General features: G+C 39.7%; 1 protein-coding gene across 3 annotated transcripts in view; it reads left to right on the top strand.

Moving 5' to 3' along the window:
- LOC114550980 (neural cell adhesion molecule 2) overlaps nucleotides 1-13,532 on the top strand; it is a 344,160-nt gene that overhangs the window by 239,680 nt on the left and 90,948 nt on the right. For all 3 annotated transcript variants that reach the window (XM_028572034.1, XM_028572035.1, XM_028572036.1), the window contains exon 3: nucleotides 12,848-12,922. In XM_028572034.1, coding sequence (XP_028427835.1) covers nucleotides 12,848-12,922 — 75 coding nt within the window. The remainder of the gene's footprint in view (nucleotides 1-12,847; nucleotides 12,923-13,532) is intronic.

Consider the following 13,532-nt stretch of genomic DNA (forward strand, 5'->3'; position numbering starts at 1 on the left):
CCTTCACACACAGGGATATGTCAGCCTATTTATTATAGCTGTCGCCTACTTACAGTAAAAGACAGCTAAAATGCCCAGAAGCTTTTGCCTGCCTACCTGTGTGTCTGTCTGCCCATGCATCCATTCATCCATGATTTATGAACACAGAGTTACTACCAATCAATAAGTTTTATTTTCCTGCAACATTTCACATTTAAAGTCTGCTTATTTTCAAAGACACAGCATCAGTTTGAATAATGACTTGACTTTTAGCCACACCTAAGGAGAAGCCAGTCTCCCACGGCAACAGATTAAAGTTTCTAACCGGAGTTAAGGCCAATAATGATATCACAAACACCTATTCTACATGAAAGTGGCATTTGGTTTAAATATAAACTATATTATACCTTGCTTTTTGCAGCTTTGTCTGCCTCTAACATGGTACAACATGCTATTTCATCATCACTGACAACATCAAATATAAGATATTGGGTGTTTAGTCGAAGATTAAAATTATTTCAGGCAGCTCTCATGTCTGAATGTAGTGGTAAGAAATACGGAGCAGTGCAGAGGAAGATGCCTAGAAAAAAAACCTTTGGATAAATAAAGGCTAATCAATGGATACTCACTAAGGGCTTTTAAAAATTGTACTGCAATGTCCAAGAGTGTTCCCATGTTCAGTATGCCAGCTTATACTGATCTGATTTATGGTGCTCTTCAAAGTCACTACAGTTACATGAGCATTTTTCATGGTGGTTGTAAATTATCCATTAACATAATGGATCCCTTTATCAGTACCGATAAAGGTCTGGCGACCAAGGCATTTTTTACCCTTTGGTAAATGCTGTGTGCACAGACTACTGTTTAGCCAGGCATAGTTTTAGGGATGGCAATCTCAGTCTGTCCGTCCTCCACTTTGGTCTAGACTGAAATATCTCAACAGCTATTGGATTAAATGTCATGAAATCAATCAAACAATATCAATCAAACTAGTGTTGGTTTATAAGAATGACTTTTAACAATTTTTACAAATGAACTCTTCATTTATACTGGTGTGGTTGGACTCAGTGGTGCCAGTCCTGGCATCCTGAATCCCTGGTTGGCTGGGCCACGGTGACACTTGGTGGCAGCTTTTGTCAGGAGCACCGCATGGGCAACCACCAAACTGTCAGAGAGAGAGAGCGAGAGAGAGAGTAAGTTAGAGGGAGAGTGAACAACAGACAGACATGATATCCGAAAGGAATCAGTAAAGGTGAACAGGCAATTCATTGCACAATGAAGCAAGAAAAGGGTAAGATGAAAGGCTCTGGCTTGAGTAAAATTAAGGATGATAGGTAGAAAGGGAAGTAGAAATACAAAAGTGTGCTGGAGTGGGAGGAATAGGACAAGTTGAAAAGTGAATAATAAAGGTTTGAAGCACTGAACTTCAGATCAGAGAAGAGAATGATGTTGATGAAAAAATCTTTTCTTTAAAGACATTTTACTCATTAGCGGATTTATAAAAGTATGCCTCAGTTATTTCATTTACTTTCATCTATGTCGTGCTATACATTATATTTCAAGGCTGCACTTTCACAGCCATGTGATCCGTATGAAATTTGAAATTCAATTCAAAAGCATACAGACGCATCGCTCGTTGTGCAAACACATCAAATCCTGCCTTCTTCTTGGTGAGTATTCATTACCAGTTCAATGTGATTGGGATTTAGAATCCAATCCAATTCATACTTAAATGGGGCGCCCAGCATTATCCCATTCTGCAGCAGAATTTAGAAAATGAGTGTGATTCAGTTTACAATGCAGAGAATTCCATTTAGCAGGGAAGTCCAGCTTTAATGGTCTGCACTGGTATTGTCATGGGACATACCCTCGCAATTAGGGAGGCTGTTGACCTTAAACCTTTGAATTTCATTGCAGAAAGGCCGGAAGAAGACGTTTGTACCTTGCCCCACTCTCCCTCGCATTATTCCCTATAGTCTCCTCTTTCAGGCCTGGCAGGAGCCACTGACCTCTCCTTTGTGACTGAATTAATCCGCAGGCCTGAGATAATGGCCATGTCACAGGCACCGGCAGGATGTGGCAGGAGAATAATCAGCCCACCACCGTGCCATTTCAATCCCCACGGCAATGATCGCTTGGCCACAGAAAAAAAAGAACATTCTTTGTCATTCGCTAGCATGCATGAAATGGGAAGTAAGATTACAGTCTTTACAGTCACCCCTCGGTGATCAGTTTGATGCTTTACTCTGTTTTTTTTGTCTTCTCTGAATATGGAATTCACATGAAGAAATGTTTGGAGATATTTTGGCTTGGTGAGGCTTCTAAGTGCTTAGATGTACATGTCCATTACACACATCAAAACTATGCTCTAAATTTGTAGTTGTACTACTGTCAAAGATGTTGCTTTTATATGTTTGTGGGGTTTTTGTAGTCGAATGCTGCAACAGTCCAATTGTTTGTTGAGAATTTACAATTGTACTTTTGCAGCGGTCTGACTGGCAGAATTGCATATTGTCAAAGTGAGTTTGACTAGCCAGCTGAGACCAAATAACAGTCTCTGTTCAGAGAACAGGGAGTAGCTCCCAGCTGGGGATGAAACACAATTGTGTATATCTTGTGCCAGGAGACAGCAGTATTGTAAATCTTTGGTTTTTGTTCAGGGCTTCTGCTTGAGCTGTTGTTTGAGTAGTGCGACGATGTGAGTTTAAACTGCAGAAACAAAAAGTTTCATGTTATTGCAAGAGGGAAAAAGCAGTGACAAGAGCTCTTATGAAACATCACGCTCCAGTCATCTGTTCCTAACCCTTTGTCCCATAAAAATTAGTTTGAATTCAGTGCTCTTTCTCAGGTCGTCAGTGCAGATGAAGTTGTAGTCTCTGGGGAGGAAAATACAAGAAGAAAAGAAGCTGCACATCAAATCGAAAGCTGTGGCCCCCTTTGTGACTAAAGTGCAACCAAGTCCCTTGAAATGACGTTGCTCTTAGTTGAAAATACTTGTGAAAATGTACTGTGATCAACACTTATTCTGCATGTGTTTACTTGTTCAACTTCTACGTCACCCACAAAGCTACTTACCATGTCCCGTGTGAATATTCAAATATTGCGATAATGAGCAGTTGTTAAAGATTTAGCTCCCAGTGTGACAAGCCGCACAAGGCGTCTGCAAGCAACTGGTCTGCCACCCACAGTAACCACTGTAGTATTTTCCACCCAATCACCACATCTGTGGTTGCCCTTTCTGCACCACATACTGTTCTGTTGCAATGACAGGCTTACATTAGTTAACCAGAAACATAATTATTGTGATTTGTTTGCTCTAAAAATGTTCATAAATGGCTTTATTCCCACGCAAACAGCTGGCGGAGGAGAATGGCTGAACAAAGAAATGGATTACTTCTATATTTATTTGCCCCTGCTTCTTTCTTGGAGAGGGGACCGTAAAGAGGAGTGTAGAATTGCGGGAGAGTGTTGTCAACGGCAAACCTTTTTCTTGCTTTTAGTAAATCTGACGGGCAAAACGCCTACATGCCTTCACTGGAGGGCTCTTTTTGCTGACAGTAGCTTACAATAATTCTTGGTGTTTGAGGCTGCTATGCCTAGTCATGACACTCATCCTCTATTTGCATTTTGCTTTATTTGATTGTATGGCCTGAAACTGCCATTTATCTTCAAAGATGGCAAAATAAGATACATTAGTAGACAGGATTTGATACAGTGGGTACTTTTTCATGTAGAAATAATGAGTATTCATGTTGAGTTTTTTCTATCGACCTCTACACACGCACACTGCATTGCTCATCTGTCTGCTCCTTATAAATGTTGGACCTTCACTCTCCCGCAACCTACGAGACTTCCCTCAGCCGTGCCTCGGAAATCGGAAACTGTCTCCAAGGCCTTTTGGTTTTATTACTGAATCACTCTTCGCCGAACTCAATCGAGTCACCTCCTCCCACAGAAGCGGAAAAGCCTCCCGTTGCATGTGGGTTCGCATATCTCCGTGTGCTTATAAAGGGCCTGTGAAATAATCCGCTGAGCTCAACCGGCCGGTTTACCAGATCAATATTTTGATGTATGGCAGGACATTTTGAATTTTCACTGGGATCATTATAAGCAAAACTTCTCGCCCACCTCTGCTTGAGTCCATTCTTATGAGGCAGAAAGAACAGTCTGACTCCAACTCTGTCTGCTCCAGACTATTATTGGTGTGACTGATACATTTCCAGACTACGTGCAGAAAATGTGAGACACAGCTGCACCTTTCATGAGAATCTGTAGCAGCCTTTTAAACCAGCTCTCAGCTACTGCTCGGAACAATGTGTACCTGCCCAAAACCAAAATGATGTCCCTGTCCAAGATGCTACAATGATGGTGAAGTCTAATGCCACATATGCCGATGACAGTAACCTATCATCTGAAAATGTCCTTTTTCTGTCAACCTCCGGGAATTTTAATTCCACATTAAAGCATTGCTGAGCGATACTGAAGTGGAAGGGGCAGCATATATATATATATATATATATATATATATATGAAATTATCTTAGTCTGTATTCAGAAAAATGGCTGGCCATTTTAATTGGCTTCATTACCATAATTATTTGACGGGAACCTTTTCGTCTTGATGGATGACCTTATTAGAAGAAACTGCCACCATTTTTGGAAACGGAGGCAGCTCAGGCAACTCATTAACACTGTCAGCGCTGCTCCACTTATTCTATTCATTTTACAAGCTAACACCTGGTCAACACTTTATTAGCATTTGAGGCTGACATATTGGCGAGGGGATGAATGGATGCCTTTGATTTTGAGTTCTGCATTGTTGTAAATGTAGTCCTTTATAAGTATTTGGAGATAAAAGTGGGATAACTGCGACTCAAGTTGAGTCACCGTGGTATTACTGTATTGTATTGCTGTAAGAAGAGGCAGATTATTTTTCCACTTAGCACATCTTGGTAAGATATGAATATTATGCCTAGTCTTGAGAGAGAGAGAGAGAGAGAGAGAGAGAGAGGGGCTGTATGGGAAATAATTGAAGTGTAAATGTAGGGCGTTTTGAAGCAAATCATCCTGAGTGAAATTCCTGGATTTATTGTATTCTCTCAGCTGCTTGCTGATGTTGGCGTATGCAGCAAACCACACTCGCTGATGTTGGCGTATGCAGAAAGCAAGTTGCAGCCTGAGGACAGGGAGAGAGGAGAAATTGAGAAACATAAATGGTAGGGTGAGAGATAAGAAGAAATTAAGACTAACAGATTAGACACAGGACTCAGAAGTGCAGAGAGAAAAAGAAAGAATAGAAAATAAAAGAAATGGTCAAAGCTTCCTTTATAATTTCCATTGGAGCATCATTCTATTTTGAAAAAGGGAATGAGGAAAAGGACATTATCTTGCACCTACATTTACAGGCACCATTTTTCTTATGTTTCCATAAATATGAACGCAGCATCCGAACAAATGGGATTTACTCTATCACAGTGTGATGCTCCAGTTTGTGCTCCATCTAGGATAGAAACCATCTCGGTGGTGGAGGATAAAGAAGACCGAGGTTATGAGACAACACCCAGTTCATACTGGAGTGTGTCTCTCTTTGTGGCACTGTAGGATGTCCCATATTGCACTTTACTTTGTGAATTTGCATGTCTGCCTGCCTGTGTGTGTGCTCCCTGTGCACACTAAATTAGGTGTCATTTGGAGAATCGCTTCCCCACACGTACCAGCACCTTTGACATTAAGAAGCTCTGATTGCAAGGTAGCAATTGAAAACCAGTATTGGAGCCCTGGCAGTTAACCCCCCTTATTTCTTTCATGGCTGATGATTGCATTGCTACTTGGAGCTCAGCTTTTTTCCCTTCTAGCAACCCATCTGCCCTCTGACACAGACTCAATTGTCTGACTGGCTTTCAATAGATTTAGTGTTCGATTTGTTGACAGAACCGTCCTTTAGGAATATAGAACTGTCATTGTCCTACAGCTTCATAGATTGACTGTAAAACAACTTCATACCATTTTAATAAAAGCAACGTCATTAGATAGATGGATAGATAGATAGATAGATAGATAGATAGATAGATGGATAGATATTTATTGTCCCATGAGGGAGATTTGTTTTCACAGTCTGTTTCATGCACATGGCAATATGCACGGACAAATACATCAACAGATAACATAAAGACAGGTATATAGACACATAGAAACAACCACATTTACGACAAGCGACAAAACTTCTGCCAAAGCAATTCCTTCTACACCTCAGAGCCCTGTATCTGCGGCCAAATTGCAGCAGTTTAAATTGTGGATATAGAGGGTGATTGGTGTCATTGACAGTGCTCAAATAAGCAGTTCATTCTGCAGCTGAAAAGATTGCCTTATAACTCACTATGCAATGTTGTTCATGTTTCCCTTTGGGTAACTGCACCCCAGAGGGCTTCATGATTTCTTAAGAAGCTTCAAATGCCAAACAGTGGATGAACCACAACAAATTCATCAATCATCCCCATTCCTAATCTCCAACAACTATGTGATTATTAAATAGTTACAGTATGAAGAACCCCTAAAAGTTCCCCCAAGTACTCATACATGTTGGTTTCTTCCGGATCTCAGAAACCTCAACGACCCCTAATTTTTGTTTCACATTAACAATCAAACACCTGCCCACCACTGATTTAAGGACATTTAGTCTTTATTAGTATAATATTTATCCAGAATATTACCATCTTGAAGTCATTTCATCTCTAAGTTATGACCCAACAAAGACAGGTGAAATGTGTCTTCTGTGTACATTGTCATTTCCTGTAGTACATTAAGATTACATTTTGTTTTTACTTCAAAGATCAAACTTCAGTGTGTGTTTCCAATCTAATGACAATAAATGACAAGCTATTTCCAGCTTTTGATCACAGACGTAGGAGCTAATACAGTTGAAGGCACCTTATACCTTTTTATAACTTTTGATAGAAAGGTAAAGTTCTTTGATCAAGTTTCGTGAAGTTATATTTTCTTTTCCTTGAGGATGATTTGATTAATTTACTGGCCCAAGGGCCGCTTGTGTAATTTGTCAAATCTACTGATCATATATCAGTCGTTTTGAGAAATGCCAAAATTAAAAAATCTAAATCAAACTTGCATATTGCAACAACCCCTGCAAAGTGTGTATGCTTATTTTGTAACCTATATTACTACTGGCCAAATTAATAATCCTTTTTTTTCTATCTGCAAAGGGAAAGAGAGCAAAACATTGTCATTTTAGCCACCTGCTAGATAAGTAGCATTTTCTTATTAATAAGCAAAACATTTCACATCTGTCTGAAACAAAACATCTGTGTATTTGCATGTTGCTGCACACTGTGTGTGTGTGTGGGTGTGTGGGTGTGTGGGTGTGGGTGTGTGGTGTGTGTGTGTGTGTGTGTGTGTGTGTGTGTGTGTGTGGTTTTGGGATATAGTGAGCAGCCACCGTAGCCTGAGGCATAAGAGGCTTAAGGTAGGAGACATAAATGGCAAAGCAGTTGGTGAGCAAAAAGCAGAGATACAGAGAAGGTGTGCAAGAGAAGGGGAAGATAATAAGTAGCTGTGGGTTGTGCCTGAGACTGTACACATGGCCTGATACTGTATGTCGGCACAATTGGATATGGTTGGCTGAGTAAAACCAGAACTCTCCTCTTCCCTCCTCTCCAGCATGAAAACATGCTTGTTATGCAGCCAGACAGATCTATAGGACTGGGGACTGGGGCAATGCTTTGACAGACCATAGGAAAAGTTGGCAATAACTGATTCACAAGAGCTTTCTTTACTATGTAAAACAAACGTACTGATACTGTAATATCAAACACCAACACTGTCCTTACTAACAGTTTTCAAAATGTAATGTGAACAGCATTTTGAAATATTGTCTGTTGCTATGAAACATAAATTACTCCTAACATCCTCCCAAATATTTCTCTGATTTAGTTTGTTGCCTCATAGCCTCGGTTGAGATGGCTCATTGCACATACTATTCTCTTTTTCTCTTTTTGGTTAATGTCAAAATACAATGCACTCCATTTCCCAGCATGCAATGCTCTGTGTAAAAGCCTGAATAATTATTCTGTTACTTTGGAAGGTTTTTATGCTTGTTTGGGTAATTAACTGGGATTCACCGACTGACATAAATTAGTCATTTAATTAAGTAATCATTCATTTCAACTTTAAAAGTGGCACTTGTAAATGAATGGTGTAAATAATGGCTTGTCCAGTCAAATTGAGCAGCTGATTTGTTAATTGATCACATGTCGGCAACTGAACAGGAGAAGCAACACAAAGGGAAATAGCATCTAGCATAACATCTTGGGGCTTAGTTATATATATACATACATATATATATATATATATATATATATATATATATATATATATATATATATATATATATATATATATATATATATATATATATATACATACACAACCTGTCTGATCATCTGAGCACTTGTTTTTTTTGTTGTTGACCCATCTGACCTCGTTGTAATGATGTTGTTGTTTTTCCAGATCTCAGCAATTGGCATGTTGCAGATGAGGTTTTGTCTTCTCTCATCTGAAAGAAGCCCTTTGAGACACATTTGTGATTTGGGGCTATAATAAAAAATAATTTAATTGGAAAAGTACAATTTAATCATGACCAATAGAAATAATGACCATAACTGCAAACATAATAATAATATTTTTCTTAAACAAATATCTCCATCAGGTACCTGGTGCCACTGCACACCTTTTTAGTCTTTTTAGTGTTTTTGAAGCTAATTTCTTATAGGAAATAGTTTTTTTCTGCCTTAGCTAACACCTTTGAAGAAATGCACAAGACACACAGAATTGGGTGAATACAAAACATAGTAATTAGTATGTTATCTTCCTTCTTTTGCTCTTGCTCTACCCACTCTTTCACTTCTTGTCTTTGTCTCACTCTCGCCGTCTCTGTGGTTCAAGGGAAGAATTCCCTTCAACTCCTCCACCAAATCACAGACAATTAAAGCAGAGCATTTTTTTTGCCCGAGGGCATATCTGCTCAATGTGCTTAATACATGTACACACTGACAAAAACACACTCACAATGCCTCCCACCCACACAGAAATACAGTACACATAAACCCCTACACGCTATTACATGTATGAATAAAGGCACGTTCTCTGTGGTACATATTATTTAGCCATGGCTTTATTTGGGGCTTTTTTTTTGGAGTACAGGAGCACGGAATCACTCTCTCCCTGCCAGCTGATTGGACACTGTGCCATTCAACATTGGATTTAGTCTGCTGTTAAATGACTCTGTGTTGTCACACTGACTTAAATTCTGGCAAGTTTCATACACTATTGCACTGGGTCCAGATGTTGCTAAATCATGTCATGAGGCCAGCGGAGTCAGCACTTCCTCCTCTATTGACCTTAAATTTGAGGAATGTAATGATTTTGGCATTGTTTCAAGAAACATAAAACTGGTGAGTTTTACAGACTGACAGCAACGTTGGGCAACTTAAAGTGGTTGCAAATTCACTGTATGCTTTTGCCAAACTGGACATACAGGGATATCTGGAATTGTCACCCATATCAAAAATGCTTGTCAATCACTGTTTATATAATATTTTGTATTATGCGTGTACTATTTCTGAAGTAGATGGACATGTGCAATTTATGGATGAATGCGTTTGTTGTTTTTGTTTTACTGTGATTTTATACTGCAGACACTGTGATGTCCAAGGCTAATTTCCCACAGGGACAATAAAGTCTTTCTCGTCTTATAGTATATTAAGAGTTGCCTTACTGTGGAAGCCCATTTCCGCCATTTTGATGAAAAAAAAAGAGATTTCTCATTATAATAAGAAACTTTCTCAAAATAATGACCAACTTATCTAGGAATAATGACTTGGCATTCTGTATTTTGAGAAAATGTCTCATCATTTTGAGATATTATGTCATTATTTCAAAATACTGAGTCATTATTTCAAAATACTAAGTAATTATTTTAGGAAAGTTTCTCATAAAGACTTACAGGATCCTTTTTTTATCACAAGGCTATGTTTTAAACTTTTTTTCTTTTACTGGCAGAAATGGGCTTCCATTTGATTCTCACCACCTAGCTAATGTGAGTCCAACATTCACTCTTCTTTCAGCCCTGTTTTGGTGTTCAACAACTCCTCAGGGGGAAATTTGGCTTTTTAGCTGCTAAGTCCTCCATTATATTCACCTTTGTCCACACAACTTTGTCTATGTGCCATTTGGTGCTGGGTAGGTGGGTTGGTTTATCAGAGCATTTGCGCCGAAAACAGCTGCCCGTTGCCGTTGGAAATGATACTGAACAGTACAGTAAAGTTTTGGACCTTAAACCAAAAACAATGATCCCAGTCAGTTACATGATTTGAATTGGCAACTTTCTAGGCAAAGTCCTGCCTCTTTTGGTTGAGATTTTAAAATTGATACTGGAATTATTCATGTCTCAACGTTGTTAGATGAGCTGGCAAGTCATGTATGGTATCGACCGTCTCAGACACACTACAAATGGCAATCAATGGTTTTGTCTGTTGTCTTATTTTCCTCGACTCCGACGCTTCTCAGAGGAGCTAATAATTGGAGCTGATAATTGCTACCATGCTCATAACATATTGACCCAAGCTCTGTAATAAGCAGGTGAACGCAGCTGAAAACATTCCATTTCTGAAAATGGATATAATTAGTATGTCTCTTTGTGTCCCCAGCAGGCGAGACAGCGTTGAGTAAACAAATTCTCCTGTGTCATATTTCCAATCCAGTCCGAATTTTCATTAAAATGCCAATGTATATTCGCTGCAGGGACTGTGGTGTAGCTTAAAAATGCCAACTGAATGGTTATATTTTCCAGGTTGAACTTAATTATATGATTCACAACAATGACTCCGGCAGCACAGAAAAAAAAAAAGCTCAGGCCCATTTTTCTTTTGCCCGCTGGCTTTTGTGAGGGACTTATTACGTGATCAATCACATACAGCATTAACAGACCGCGATCAATTAATAATTGAAAACCGTTAACCTACTTGCAGCGTTGATTGGAATTTGCCTTAAGTCAGAGGCAGGCAGTGTGGAAGGGCACCGGGTTAAATAGACATGATTAATCAACCCCAGAGCAGTATTTGGATTAATGTGAACCACCACAGTACGTGTATGTACAGTATGTTTGTAGACAATCGCTATTTCTCAGTTCCATACTGCATACTACCTCTAAGCAAGTTTGGATTGCATAGTGTGTTTGTATTAGAAAATTAATGTGAGTGTGCTGTTCGTGGACAGTACTGTCCCACAATGCATTGCACAAAGAACTGCCTGCTAATTGCAGATAGTGGTGAAGCGGCTCCAGGAACACCTAAAATATCTAAACTTTATTTTTTATTAAACATTTAAATGACTCTAAATGAGCAGTGGTATTCCAAAGTATTGGAATTCCATTTCCTGCTCATACAAAATGGTGAAGTCCACTAATTTCAAGTATGCCATGATCATCAGCTGCTGTTAGCTGCAGCCCCCCCCACACACACACACACACACACACACACACACACACACACACACACAAGAAGCCGCAGATAATCATTTCATAATTTCCTCAGGCACCTTGAGCTCCACTGTTAAGTTTCCAGCTTTGTAGATAGAAATAACATCCATTTGTATTATATAGCTTGTGTGTGAATACTGTATGTGTGTTTGATCCTCACTAGACTTGCAGCTCTAAGGATAAAGAATGAAGACCACAGATATGATTGGCTCATCGAATATCTCGCTTCACTCAGTGTGCCGTAGCGAGACTCCCACCGCGTCGAGAGGCTCTGGCCTAAAAATGACCCTCTCCCCGCTGAGTTACCAATCATTACTCATCACATTAGACATCGCGATACATTCTAAGCTCCAGCTTGCCGTGTTGCTATTCAAACACTCCCTTTTTTGTCGGATTTAATTTTGTTCTTTCACTTTCTTCTTTGCTACAAGTCTTCTCCTGCATTTCTTCCTCTTTCCCCCATTCGAAAAAAATTCATGTCAGACAAGATCGAGCCACACTCTTATTCAGGAGCCCCCATTATGTGGCGATACAGCACTTATAGTGACTTACAATAGAGCAGCACAGAAAAACAGTCTTTGATTGTACCTTGACTCTGCAAGCTTTTTTTTCTGTACTAGAGTGTGATAGGCTCTCAATTTGTTATCCAGGATGTAAAAGAACCTGACAAAACACAGGAAAATACAAGCAGTTATTTACTGATCTCTATTTCTCAGCTTCTTAAATTCCCGTCCCACTGTTGTTCACTGCATATACCATTGTCAAGAGTGATAACTGCAAATAGCATTACCTCAGATTGAAAGGATTCCATTCATTGTGAAAGTGACTGACAAGCTTGTCACAAACAGCCATATGCGTAATAGAATGTATCAAGCAAATCAGTATTTTTGTAAGGAGAAATAGCTCTGCTGTTCTGTTGAACAGGAACTTTGAAAACAGTTAAAGTTTTATATATATATATATATATATATATACATACATACATACATACATACATACATACATACATACATATATATATACACTTTTCAGAAGGGACAATGTGTCTTGTGCTCACAATAGCTGTGGTTATTTTTAAGGATATTTGCATGTAAGCCAAAATCTCTATTGTATGGTGACATACAATAAAAAAAATATATATGACACGAGGAAGGAAATGAGCCACAATGACAAAGAAACTGACACTTTTTGAAAGTCATTTTGTAGAATGTCTCTCCAGTCATAAAATGTTGTGTTTTGTATTCTTAAGACTCTAACAACTAATCCATGTTCTTCTTTCTTTTTCTGTCTTTCCCCGTCCCTTCTTTGTTCTCTAATACAGCCGCACTACAAGTGTCCATATCCTTGAACAAAGTGGAGTTAAGTGTCGGAGAGTCCAAGTTCTTCATCTGCACAGGTACAGAAGCTACACACTGTTTTGTGTGGTGTGTGTGTTTGTGTGTGGGGGGGCAGGCCAGAGATGCAGCAGGGGGTCTTACATCACCGCTTGTGAAGTCTGTTCAAGTCTATGGTTTGTATGACAGTGAACACAACCCAATCCATGCTGTCCATATGGTGAGTGTCTCTTTGACCCAACGGTGACTGGATCCACACAGGGACGCCCCCGCCCCTCTCATCCCTGCTCCTCATTGTCCTGTCTTAACGCCATATCAACACTTAGCCATAACCGTGAGCCGGTGCCAGTGGCTCGGTAGGGTGGCAACACACTCTGGCAGGCCCGGCCCGCCTCCTGCTGGCTGCCTCTTCTCTCCTGCCAACCCACTCAGCATGGAGGTAACAGCCAAGGGAGTAGAGACACTCTGCGAGGGGCACCGTAGGGGGGGTGTGGAGGTCTAACGTGCCCTGAAAAAAGACAGAATGGGAAGGGTAGATAGATCGAGGTGAATGGACTCAAACTGGCAGGAGTTTAAAGGCAATGGTAGACACTTTTATTGCGAGAGAGGTAAAATGACAGAACTGAGAAGAATGAAAAAAAGGCTTTGAGGCAAAAGAGTGTTGAGGGTGGG

Source organism: Perca flavescens, chromosome 24, assembly GCF_004354835.1.
Source record: "Perca flavescens isolate YP-PL-M2 chromosome 24, PFLA_1.0, whole genome shotgun sequence".
NCBI lineage: Eukaryota > Metazoa > Chordata > Actinopteri > Perciformes > Percidae > Perca > Perca flavescens.